Source organism: Sturnus vulgaris, chromosome 1, assembly GCF_052056855.1.
Source record: "Sturnus vulgaris isolate bStuVul1 chromosome 1, bStuVul1.hap1, whole genome shotgun sequence".
NCBI classification, from domain to species: domain Eukaryota; kingdom Metazoa; phylum Chordata; class Aves; order Passeriformes; family Sturnidae; genus Sturnus; species Sturnus vulgaris.
In genome coordinates, this window is record NC_142243.1 from 29,704,411 (window position 1) to 29,718,451 (window position 14,041).

The window sequence follows — 14,041 nt, forward strand, 5'->3', positions numbered from 1 at the left end:
AAGGCTTAGGCTCGAAATTTATCATTATTATTTGGAATGAAGTTACTAGGATTATGAGACTACATAAGCAGAACTTGTATTTTCAAGAGAACTTATAAATCTTTCTCAAATCTCTTTCCTCTCCTATCTTGATCAAGCCTATTAAGGAAAGAATTAAGCTTTTCTCCCTGGAGAGATGGCAGCAGCCAGTTTACACGTAGGTTATCACAACATGCTCTATATGTCATGATCTGTGCCTTTTGTCCAGGTAATGGCAGTGATTGGAACTGGTTGCCATGTATTCTGATCTAGTTTTGCAGGAAGAATGGCAGTCCCATGGAAGCAGAAGGAAAAGAAGAAGCCCTAACACTTAACAAGGCTGAATATATTTGGTAAAATGTACAAAAAATTAAAAAGTGACAAGAAGAAAATTTGAAGAATCAGGACTATCCCCATACAGAATCCAGACTTCCTGTAAATAACATCCTTAAGGTGGTAAAGAGAGAAACATACAGTATAAGGGCTTTAAGAAACAATCTGAAAACAGGTTGCATCCTTTTCCTCTAAAAAAGACCACAACATTACAGATTTAAAGATATGGATTCCATTCAAGATCCTGCAAGATCTCTTCTTGCATCATTAAACTTTGGAAGGCCACAAAGCTCATATAAAATTTATGGGCTGTAGGAAGCACCAAAGAATAGCTCTTTACAAATTTACAAATTCCATTCCCTTGCAAGTAGGTCGTAAGGGAAAATAACTGAACAGAAGATGGTCTAGTGTACATTGGGACTCTTATATCTAAGCAGAAGCAATGTAAGCAGCTAACAGCCTCTACTTTAAATACAGGTATCTACTTCAAATGGTATTTATTACATGACTGACTAAAGGAACTGGTGTGAATCTATTCAGTGCTCTAAGGAAAAAAAAAAAAAACTCAGGTATTTGAACAGCTAACTTCAATTCCATTTTGGATCAACTATCTATTTTCTCTGCAAAATAGTCTCTGCCCTTCTTATTAATCTCAATGATTCTAACTTTTACCCTTAACATGTCAATAAAAATGTCTCAGACAAGCACACAAGACAGTAAGAATGTCTATTTTATTGTCAAGACAAAGCAAAACTGTTGGGAACATCTGAGATGCCACAACGAATCACAGAAATCTGTTTACTTTTTTCAATCTTAGTGCCCTAAGGTAATATTTTTAGTCTCTGTAAATTCAATCACACTTAGAAACCAGAAATGTTGAGCTTTCACATTTTGGGACATCTTTTGCCATTTATTTCTATTCAGTTAATATTAACTTAGTTTTAAATGACTGTCCCATATCAGTAGAATGTTAATTCACTCTAAGATCCAGGATTCTTCAAAACACTGAATTAATTTTTTAAAAAATTAATTTGAAGGAGTACAAAAAATTGGTATTTCAAATAAGATCATCAGAAATTCAAAGGAAAGTCGGATTCATTTATAATTAATCCAAATATTCAACATGCTTGCTTTTTAGTAAAGCCTTGTCAATTTTTATTACTGCTCTAACTTTAAAATGCTTACTTATCAGCACAGAATTTGTTCTCTATGACTCTCAATAACAGAGAAAAGGGATATAAACTGACACTTCTTAGTAGTTCAAAGGTTATGAGTCAAATCTGACTTCTCCAAAGGTTTGGTTTAAAAGCACTGTGTTTTTGTCCTTCTTTCATGTCAGTAGGTTCTACTTAGTACCAGCTGGTGAATTACAATTCTCTATTTCTTCCTTCTTTCATTTTAGGAGTCTTAAGAGTCTGAGAATATAAGTACAGCAGTAAAAGGCAGATTGCTAGTAGTATAGTGAAGTGTTACCAGCTCTCCCTTTTGGGACCTCACCAATTCTTAACACTCACTTAAAACCTAAATACCTATTTCCCAACCTCAGCTTTTATTTCCTTATCTTTGTGACAAATATAACTAACTCTCTCAGAGACCAACAGCACTTCCACACCAAGATTTAAAGCAAAATTAAGCAGTGTGGAAAGAGGAGGGAGACTTTCTAAGTTCCATTCATTTCCATAGAGCAATCATATAATGATCTGTTATTAATCTAGAGACACGTGCACCTATAAAGATTCTCATGAGGTCGGTTACCTGCTCAGTGATCCTCATGTGGAAGTCATGGAAGTCACTGTAGCGCCGATACGTTTTCCACATCTCCTCGCTGTTTGCATTTCGCCGGTGGACGGTGATGGCGTACAGGGCGTACGTCTTGCCGTGGTCGTTACACACTCCTGCCACAGCATATGGGTCAGAGTCAGCATAGACTAGTAGTTTTCAAAACAAAAATAAAAAAGGAACAAACAGAAAGAAGGAAGACGAAAGGACACAAATGTGAAGTGAAGAAATGTCTGGAATGACAGACTTGAAAGACAAAAATGGACATGCAAGCAGAAGACCAAACTATCCCTTTAACTTAAACACTGTATGATACCCTCCAAAACTTAGTACATAAAGTTAAATAGAGATTAAGCAGCTTTAAAGCTAGACAGATTTCAATGACATGCAAAACATAAACAAAAAAATGTTCACCTTTTAAATAGTAAATAGATCTTTAAAAAAAAATATTTAAACTTAAAGAACTCAAGATGGGAGTGAAAGAAATTCCAGTCTGCAAAGTAGTCTAATCGCATTGCAAAAGTCTGCCCATCAAAAAAGTCTATAAATACAAGACAGGGACTGCAAGCTGCAAGCATTCAATTTTGTTATTGGCATCAGTAGTTTGTTATTAACTCAGCAGTTTGCTATTAACTCTAAGATAAAAAACACTCCCCATGCTATTTTAGTCAACTATATATAGACGTGTATATACATATATAATGTGCTCTCTGCATGTACAGACACACATTATATGGAAAAGTCAATTGATAAATGAAAAGAGCTATCTGAAATAGAAGCAAACATCTTTTTCATCTCCATTAAATATTTAAGTCTTCTTGGATATTCCTCCATCACAGAATTTTCCCAGTATGGTTTGTTTCAAAACCTTTCATTTTATTTAGAGAATAACCTAGAACCAAGTGTTTACACTGAACACCATTTAAATTGGCAGCATGTTGTATTTCTAAGTATTGAGCCAATATCCAGTACCTACAGTTTTCCAGTGGCTAGATGAAAATATTTTTAATCAAGGTCTCTGAATTTTTCTATGCATCCACACCGCATAAAATACAATTCTCCTGAGAAATCATCAATTCCATCCTCCGAAGTATTTTCACAGTCTTGATTTCTCTGAAGTAAAATGCTTTTGTCTAAGCAGGCAGGGAGCACCTGTAGGATAGTGCTGCTGCCAATGCTAGAATTACACGCTAGAAAGGTGAAGAGTAGGCACAGAGTATCATCTTTGCCATCCACCCTCTAGAAGAGGTGCAGAAGTTGAGTGCTAAACCCCCAGGGGAATGAGCAGCAGTCAGGATGGTTCCAAAAGACTGCCCAGAGAGCGGAGCCAGGAACCCCCAGCCCCACAAATGCTACTCAAGCCCTGTTCTCTACACTCACATTAACCACTTGGCCCTGCAGCCACCAGACCACATCCCAGGGGCACTGCTAAGTGGCATCTTCAGAACCACTTCAGGCAGAAAAAGAAAGAAGTTGTCCTGCTGCTTCTTATATCATAGCCTCTTAATTAGTATTTATTTTGCAACCCAAGACAGTGTGAATCCTGAAACACACAGAGATAATCCTGTCTGTATATAACCCTCAAGCACAGTAAAGGACAGTAACCAGGTGAGGAAAAGAACCTGCTCACAGACACAGTTCAATACTATCTTGCAATACAAACCTGTACAGATCTCCTACAACTGCAGCATTATGTATTCAGAGTCAGACTGGTAATTGTGAATAAATGCTACCCCCAAGATTAGAAATTTTACAATTTATGTGGTTCTAAGTTTACCTTTTTTTCCCTAGGTCAGAATGATGAAACTTCTAAGTTTAATTCAGAAAAAAAGTACCACACGTCATTAAAAAAAAAAAGCAGAATTTGATTCTTAACTTTCAGCTCATTTTCCCCTTTCCCTAAGGACTGACTACCATGACACTTGGATTGCACACTGCCCTCACACTGAGTTGGAATGGGTTTAATTAAAATGTAAAGTAGCTGAATGCTTGCTGACAGCATATGTCCACGACATAAATGCATAGATTTAAAACCACATTGCATTGTAAAATCTACCAAAATGTATCTGAAGATCACTTCACAATTTAATTACCCAATGCAATGTCATTTAGAGTCATAGAGTCATAGAGTATTTGCAAATAATAGCTGAGATTTTTTTTGTTATTTACTTTCATGCAATAAAGAAAAATGATTTCTTTCTAGGTAAAGTTTTTTTAAAAGATAACCAAAAATGCCACCACAATAAGGACAGAAGTCACTCCCTTAAACTAAGCTAAGTCAGTAAGGAAGCACAAAGAATAAGGGAAAAATAGTCTACTAAGAAAATGAGAGAGTCAAGAATTGGAATTCTGTGACTAGAAAGAGAGATGGCTTTCAGAATTTCTTTAAATAATTGCTAAAATAAATTCTACTCAATAGTAAGTTTAATGAATGATTCTCCAGAGATAAAAGTAGTAAAAATTATAGTAATACCATAAGCAATACAAATTAAATCACTTTTTAAGAACAGATATATAGTCTGTGACCTACAGAATAAATACTGTAAAGACTTCCAAAAGGACTTAATGGAAAATATGAATTCAAATGTTTTATGAGGCCAAGAAATGAGACAATCAGGATTTCAAGGGCCTGTAATATTACAAAACTCAAAATAAATGGTGGAAAAAAAGTAAGCAGACATCATAAATTCACTTACCAGTATCTGAGATGTATGCATGGAGCTGAACTGTCTCATCAGAAGGGACATTTGAAAGGTCATCTAAGGACTGCAGGGTGGGGAGATAATGTAGGAGAAAAAATGGGAAAAGAAGAATAAGATCAGAAATATATTGTATTTGAGAAGTGTTTTGATTAATCTATTTAATTTTCAAACTTTCAGTTCAGTATACTAAAAGCTTAGTGCACTGTAACAATGCAGGTGTTTATACTACCTAGTTACCAAAGCCATTCTTTTGCACAGTGTAGGGCCTTTCATTTCCCCCATCATTTTCACACAGTTTTGTGACCACTCATATTTCATCAAACACATTTGCCACTTCAATTTGATATCTCAACTCTAATGGAAGTACAGCTAAAAATGGTCTTTTACTGAGCACTGGAAAAAGAAAAACAAAACCAGAAAAATCTCTCAAACATCTGGGGAGATACAGATAATGTGTAACAGGTCTTTTGGCTTTTACCTTCATAGCATTCTGTTTTCTCTCAAACATCTTTACACACTGCACAAATGTTACACAGCAGTAGAAACTGGAAGGTTTTCTGCTTTTTATAAAAAAAAAAATCCAGTCAACATTTTGCTCAGGAATATTTTCTGTCGTAAAAAAGGAACAGGTACATCCTCAGCTGAGATATGTTGTGTTTCCATATTTAATAATTACTGGGATCAAAAGAAGTCTAATGGGTCTTTTAGAGAAGCTCTGTTTTTAGTTAAAATGAATACATCTGATTACTAAGATTTAGCATAATAAAGCTCTTCAAGACTGTTGAAAGACTTGCATATGCAACTGAAAGAAATAGAGGATGGGCCACTATGCATCCTAACCTTAAATTACCAGGTTGGAAAAAAAAATACAGTTGGAGCTACCTAAGTAGAATTCATTCAGAATGAATATTGCTATCTGCTACCTTTTATAATTTAAGCAAGCCAGTTTAATAGCGACTTACCACAAAAAGTTACCAAACTAAAACCTCTACCTACATCAATTCACTTTCTAAATCTGTTTCTTTAAACATAAAACAATATACGAGACTACAATCAAAAGATAGGCTGGACTTAAACATGAATTATTTAAAGACTCTGCTGTTGCCCCTTCTCCATCTTAGTATCAACTCCATATCCCAACATAGTACTCCATTCCTTCCTTCTCTAGTTCTCTACAAGAAATGGCTCTTTTCTGCCTCAACCACCTCAATCAGTCTCTGCCTAAATGTCTACTACTGAAGGCAAGGAAAATAACATTTCTGTTATTAAGTCTAGATATCGAATAAAAGGCAGCTTAAAAGTGTCTGAATAACGTGTTGCAGTAGGGAGTCTCCTGAATTATATGCTTGTAGACTTGTAGTACTAAGGTCCCAGACTGAGAAAAGGTAGAAGAAAGAAAAGCCCTTCTGGGGAAATCTGTTTTGCCACTACATGCTACAGTGCTAGAAGTTTACATCTGTTAAACGGTAGAACAGATGAAGTTATGCAAAAATATTTTGACAGCAGACATCTTTACCTCAAGAATCTATAAGTTACTGGATGCTGGAGAGTTATTCTGGTAAAGTATCACCATAAGTGGGCTGTTCCTTTTATCTTTATGCTTGTTTTCAGTCACTGTTGGACACAACACTCTGACTTAGCCCACTCTTGAGCAAGTCTCTTGGACAGCCATGACCCTGTCAGGTGTTCTGCTCTATCCTGCAGTGTTCAATGTAGGAGTAGAGTATCACCTGAGAATGGCTAACACAAGACATTTCTGGAAGCTTGGATAAAGTGCTTCATGTTCTGAAAGCTTCTAGGATTTGATTACCAATACGATGGAAGGAATGTGATAAGAGAAGACAAGTAACTGCCAACTGCTCAAATGCTTTGTGTGCTACAAAATACTGACATGGAGGTACTGTTAAATTTTTTTAAAGGCATGATTCTTTTTTTCCTGCTTCCCTTCACTGTCACCCAAGTTCAAATTTCTCTGAGATTACTGAGTGGGGTTCAAGCTGACATTTGCAAATGACTGGGAAAAGTTCAAGCCAGCCACTTCTGCTGCCCTTCAAGGTCTTGGAACATCTGAGTAACTCCTTCTATTTACTCAATACAAATGTCTCATTATAGATCCTTTAATGGAAATCTGCAAGAGTCTATAAACATTAGCAATTATTTTATACTCCCCAAATGTGAACCACTGATTTGAAAGAGTAGATTAATGTATCAAATCAAAAGGCAGAAATTAAGATATTTTTGTAAAGCAATTTTTCTCAAAAACAGCTTTGAGCCTCTCTTACAAATTATTCCAGTGAAAGTATGAACTGCAGACAGTTTATTTTTTAATAGAAACTTTAGGAAACACTCAGCTGCTGTAGCAAGGCACTATACAGCAACTATTAATACAAGTAAATTAAAAGGCTGAAACCTGAACAGATAACACAAACAGACAGACATTTAATATGAGCTAATATCCTTGCCATGAGATATATTCACAGGAACACAAGTTAATTAAAAACCTAAAAATATCACATCACAACCCAATCTTATTTAATACATTGTCATTAGCTGCAAGTACAGAAATTCTTCGACCTTTGAAGTAACCTTTCCAAGGCCTATTTTTCTTATGTAACAGACTAACACAAGGGAGCTAAACTATGTGTATAGAAATTTACTCTTGACATGGAATTCAGCCAGCAAAAACTAATCTACCAGTATTCGAACACCTGTAAAAGCACTGAACATCCTGAACAATATGGACTACAGAAAAGTACAAGCAGTTCTGCATAAAGAGAAATTTACTTATGTATTTCTCCTAAAATGTTCCTAACTCTTTATAATAAATGTAGTATCCTATAAATACCCTTGTCACAGCAAAAACAAAATCAATTCTTGGAAAACTCCCATGCAAATACCTATTTGCACTGCAACAGTGCTTGATAAAGACTTTAGAACTTTCTAACTTAGCATGGAAAGTCACTTGAAACGAAGCAGCAGATAACCACTAGCCAGATAAGCCACCACAATGACAAATCCTCATCCATAAAACATAACTCTGGTATCTCACAACATTAGAAAGTACTTAAAAGATATTTGAAAGGTCTTTTTAAGAGATTAGTCAGTTAAAAGGCTCTTGCGAAAAAATACGGCCAAATTAAGTTTTTCTTCTACATCTACCAGTTTGCATAAATTGTATCAGCTAAACACCTCCCCTTTTTTTTACATTTCAAAATGTCAACAACACGAAAATAACAGGAAATATATTAAAAATATTAAAATATATTAAAAAAACATCCAAAATCTACAAAAAAACAAACCCCATATACAACCAACTCCCACACATTTACATTAATGTTACATGTATTCCTTTAGAAAACACTCATTCCTTTGCATGCAAGCATGACCAGCACCTTCCAAGAACAAACTAGAAGGGCCCAGGCACCACATAATCCAGGAAATTTCATGGAGATTGTAAATCTCTATGTACACCTTCATGAAACTAAAAGGTTTGGAAACATAGTCTCATATGCCCAAGTGAATCTTGCATACTTTGTGGCTGACTGTCTGCAGAAAGATGGGGACGATATATATTAACCTTTTTATGATTTTTCCTTTTTAAATAACTGTATTTGCATTTTTGGTTTAGGTACACTCATTTAACAAAGAAAAGGCTTTGATAAACTGACACAAGAATCACTTAAAAAATTAAAATTGAACTTGAAATTGGACAGATTAAAAAAACAAAGACTCGTGTCTGGAATAAACTCCAGATACTTTAATGTTTCCAAATCAAGTCCTAATGAAAAAAAATCAACCAACAGAAATGCAATTAAATGCCTCATTTTACATTAATCCTTTGAAATTTCTGTTTCAGAGGATTTATTTTCACCTATTATTATGTAACTCCAGATCTATATCTATTTAAGAAAAACAAATAGGGATAAGAATATATGCTTTCCATGTATTAACTGTTTCTGTGAGAAACGATGTAAAATTTCATTAAACATGGGAAAATACAAAAAAGAGTATTATCTTACATAGTAATTAATACCTTGTGCGTTTCAATTTGATTCAAAAACTTTTTCAGAAATTCAACTGCAGTGAAGTTAAAATCTGTAATGTACATTAAGTTAAAATAGTTTATCACACTTTCTCTACTGTTGAGGACAAAAAACAATTGAAAAAAAATCCAAGCACTTACCAGATTTATGCTGCCAGTAGGAGATCCATTAAAAGATTCTGGGAGCAGTGAGGAAAAGGAAGGGAAAAACCAGATTAGAAGATTTTCCCCCATTGTAGGGCCACACATAAATAAAATGCATCCAAAAAACATTATGGAAAATGAAGGAGAACTGTGGCACTGGGAAAAATACTGCATGCAACATGCAAGTGTTTCAAATTTCCAGTAAAGATACTTAAAGAAACGTTAGTTTAAAAAGATTCTAAATAAACACTTCGGATAACATTTTTTTAAGTTTATATCCCCACATGGTTTGTTAAGGAGCTAGTTTAACAGTGAAAACAATTTCCAATGGATTTGTACTTCAGTTAACAGGCACAATGATTTTATTTGCTTTAAAAAACCACATCTCCTGTGTACTTTCAATTTCTATTTCCAGAGAGGAGTATAGTTATGTATTAAAAGAACCCAACATATTGAAGAGTTTTAAATATTTTCAAGAAAAAAGTAGAATGGAAGAATTACATACTTATTTCAGTGACAAACTAGTTACCAAGACCTGACAAGAATTTATGTAAGATTAATAAACTTACTACGGTGAAAACCCTATGTGAGTCCCAGAACAATCTACACACAAAAGTACAAGGAAGAAAATTAACTTAAAGATCAGAGACATCACAGGAGGATTTAATTTCCTAAAAACAACATGGATAATTTTTTAATTTCATTTTAAAGCAGAGAAAAGAATGGTGCCAGGAAATACCCTTTAGAGATACAGAGCTCACCTCCTTCACCATCATCTGATCCTCTGAAACTGGGATCCTTCAGCATATCCAGCTCAGCTAACATACGCACATACAGCACATTCTGCTTGAAGGAAGGGTAGAACCTCTCATCTCGCAGCATCAACTCATACACCTTATTGAAACAAAAATGCCAACTTCAGAAATACTTATTGCATTTTTTAACTAATCAGACTAGTGTTCATAAATTCTACTTGAACAAGAAGTACCTGTGCATACATGTCTCTGACTTACTCTTAAGGTCTCTTTTTTATCAGAAAATATCTAACTAGTCAGACAGGCACATCTAGGAAGGGAAGTAGCACAATAGCTGTGAAAGCTTTTGTCCTCTGCTCTTAACCCTTCCAATTGCAGTATAAACCTATTTGGTCTTTATCCATTTCATAAAGGATTATCTCAGTCACTCTTTGTGGATAAACTATAAATGTAGAACTGCAAACACATAGGGCAAGAGGTGAGAAGAGGGAAAGATGGGGAGGGAAGACACCATATGTGACCTTTGTGACAATTTCTAGTTTAGCCAACACAATGTAGCCATAGCTCACAAAGATTTAACCACACTACCTTAAACAATTTACCTTCACAGCCTATACAGTATATATACATATACACATAAGTATCCATACATAGCAGGAATTAATTCATAGTGTTTGGATACTCATGTCAACTCTAGAATATTTTAATGATTTTTTTTTTCCCCATGGACCACTGTTCAAGTACTGTCATCTAGTAAGAATAGAAAAAAACCCAATTCATGTAGGTTTGAGGAAGTTCATTTCTTTTGTAACATATGGGAAATTTATGCTCTTCAGCAGAATTCACAAGCCCAGATTTCACAAGGTCCTTAATTAGTCTTAAATGGGAGTCCCAAGTACAATAATGTGATTCTAAATACTACAGCTCATATCACTGATTTGTAGCATGAATGAGAACATCGAAGTAATGTTCTAAAATAAAAACATTTCAGACTGGGTAAGTTATTGCCAGAATATTAATAATTCACTTTTCATTTTTAAATACATATATTAGACTTGAGTGATAAAGTCTACACATGCTGGTAGTAAATATACTGTTTTTTTCTTCAGTACTTGCTGCTTCTGAGTGCTTCACAGCAGAAATGGACCAAACTAATTTCTGGGAGCAGCTATAGGATTTAATATGGGACCATTACATTCATCCTTGAAAAAGAGAAGTAAAACTGAACAAAAACTGTATGTATCAGTCTACTCATGACATTTTTCTTAAATTAGTGCATTAAAACAAATAAAAACATAATAATTCTAAGCTGTGTTTCATATTTAGATTCATACAGGAAGGACACCTACTCTGTCTACTGCTTTGAAATCCATGGGCTAACAAATGGCAAAGAAAAAGTTGACAATTTTAGACAGGTTTTAGGGTTTAGATATTCGACTTCCTTCTTTTTTACCATCTGTAATTTTGTTTTATACTCCATAACATTAACAGTTCTTATGAAATGAAGGACAAGTAGAGTATACCTTTCTCTGAATGTCATCAAAGATTTCAGGTGTTGGATCCTCATGGTTCAGTGTTTCTGCAAGTTTTGCTACTAAGTTGTCATCAATATGAACTCTTGGAGATGCCTGTCATAGAGATCTAAATCAACTTTTGCAGCATAAAAATAAGAAAGTTCTACTTAAACAAATAAAATCCAATGCAATACTGCAACTCTCTAAGTAAACTAAATTTCTTCTTCACAAATATCTCTGTAACTGTCTAGAACATAAAAGAGGAGTCAGATCCCCTCCACTCCCAAAATTAAGTTCAGAGTTTGTATTAAAACTTGGAAGTTTCAGTATTAAACACTAGGAATTGCATCAAAAACAATTTATACATACATTTTGAAGCAGTATCTAAATCAGATTTACTCAGACTTATAAACAGTTTTTATTTATTTATGAAAAATATTTAGATTCAGAAATAAAGAACAAGCCAATAAAAAAGCAATAGGATGAAGTCCTAAAACATCTGAGGAAAGGCTAACAGATTGTCAACTGCCCATTTCCGAGTGAGAGGTGATTTTTATGTACACACAAATTCAGAACAAAGATGCTTGTCAATACAATTTGATGAGCAGTTTCTTCCACAGAGGAATCCTTGCTGCCTATTGAAAGATACCCAATGGTGCTATTTCAGCAATTTACACAGACAATTGTAGAGAGGCACAGGAAGCTATTTCATTTGATAATCCAATCTCAGTCCAAGTTTGGACAAATACTCAGTTCCATCTTTTAATAACACTTCTTAAGGGGCAGGAAAGGGTAGAGGGCAGAATAAAAGGAAGGAAAAGGATAGCATATGCAGAGAGACACTTTTTAATTCTGTCTTTATATTGTCTCTAGTTTGTGTATTCTAGAAAGTCAATTTCTGAGGAACACATTCAGTGCATCTGCCAGGGCAGTCTATGGCAACATGAGCCTTTTTAAATGAGGGGGAACACAAAAGAGGAAGACTTCCTTACTGCTTAACATGAGAGAGAGAAGATACACAAGGAATAGCTTAAATGAAAACATGTAAGCAACTTGTGCTACATAACAACCATTTCACATTAACTTACCCATAACTATGTTAAGGAAGTATCAGTACAAAGAATAAACACCAAACTGCAGAATTAAGTTATTCCTACCTTTTCTGATAAATATTGCTCATAAACTCCAAATGCAGCTGCTCTTAATAGACCCTTCGTTTGATTAGTCTGATGTTTTCCATCTTTCTGCCGACTTTGAAGTACCTCCAGCTGTTGCTGTGCTGTAACCCTGTATCCTTCCACTGTCATCCAGAAAAACAGATGTGCTTGGCCACCAGTTTGCTGCATGTAATCTACAGAAAACAGACCTTAGTTACTGTTTGCATCTTGGAATAGGAATTCTCTATGATGTTGACCACATATGGAACAACAGGATCTGGTTATACATCTGGAATACTTACCATATAGAATCAATTAAAAAATACATATACATATAGGTGATATGCATGTGTATACATGTATACATATATACATACTGGTGATAATCCGTAAGAAAAACTGAGAACAAAGTCTAGGAACTAAGCACTGAATCCTCAAATGCACATGTAAAAAGTGAATCCATCATTACCCTGTGAATATAACAGGCTTGTACAGCATGATACAAACGGAGACAAAGTTCAAACTCAATTTCTAAAACACAGGTTGAAAGAATCATAGGATGATTTAGATTGGAAAAGATGTTCAAGACTGCCAGTCTAACACTTTCAAGTCCACCACTAAACCATGTTCCTAAGCACCACATCTACATAAATACCTCCAGGGATGGTGATGCAACCACTTCCCTGGGCAGCCTGTCAAGCCAATGCTTCACCCTTTTGGTGAAGAAATATATCCTAATACCCAATCTAAACCTCATCTGGCACATCTTGAGGCAATTTCCTCCTGCCTAGGAGAAGAGAGCAGCCCTCACCACACTACAGCCTCCTTTCAGGTAGTTGTAGAGAGTGATGAGGTCCCCCCGAGCATCCTCTTCTCCAGCCTAAGCAACCCCAGTTACCTGGGCCACTCCCTATAAGACTGGTGCTCCAGACCTTTCCTCAGCTTTGGTACCCTTCTCTGGACATGCTCCCGCACCTCAACGTTTGTCGTGTAGTGAAGGTCCCAAAAATTCAACACAGGATTTGAGGTGTGGCTTCATCAGTGCTGAGTACAGGGGGATAATCACTGCCCTAATCCTGCTGCCCACACTACTGCTGATGCAAGCCAAGATACCACTGGCCTTCTTGGTCATCTGGACTCACTCCTGGCTCATTCCCAGCTGCTGTCAATCAGCACCCTGAGGTGCTTTTCTGTCAAGCAGTTTTCCAGTTGCCTGGGGTTGACACAAGTTCAGGACCTGGCACTTGGCTTTATTGAATCTCATACAAATGATCTTGGACCACAAATCCAGCCTTCTTCCCTCTAGAGAGCCTTCCCGCCCTTCAGCAGATGAACACTGCCCAACTTAGTGCAAACTGACTGAGGGCGCTCATTTTCTGCCCACGACAGCCTCCAACTATCACATCACCCTGTTTGCAAACAACAGGTTCAGACAGGTGCCTTTCTAGGTTGGCTGCCTCACCAACTGTGTCAGGAAGTACCTCCCATGCATTCCAGGAACTTCCTGGACTGTTTCCATCTACTGCATTAAAAGGACTAGAACCACCAACAAAACTGATGGATATTCTAAGCACTGACATTTAGCAATTCCAAGTAT

General features: G+C 35.8%; 1 protein-coding gene across 3 annotated transcripts in view; it reads right to left on the reverse strand.

The window, feature by feature from the left end:
• The window catches only part of SNX13 (sorting nexin 13), a 65,198-nt gene that overhangs the window by 12,094 nt on the left and 39,063 nt on the right, over positions 1-14,041 (reverse strand). For 2 of the 3 annotated variants that reach the window (XR_015802787.1, XM_014894396.2), the window contains 6 exons: positions 12,445-12,638; positions 11,297-11,401; positions 9,780-9,912; positions 9,016-9,053; positions 4,827-4,896; positions 2,107-2,279 (listed from right to left, as the gene is read on the reverse strand). Coding sequence is in view for 2 of the 3 variants with exons in the window: in XM_014894396.2 (XP_014749882.2) it covers positions 2,107-2,279; positions 4,827-4,896; positions 9,016-9,053; positions 9,780-9,912; positions 11,297-11,401; positions 12,445-12,638 (713 nt within the window). In the remaining variant the exon portion in view is untranslated. The remainder of the gene's footprint in view (positions 1-2,106; positions 2,280-4,826; positions 4,897-9,015; positions 9,054-9,779; positions 9,913-11,296; positions 11,402-12,444; positions 12,639-14,041) is intronic. The other variant, XM_014894397.2, reaches the window with a different exon arrangement.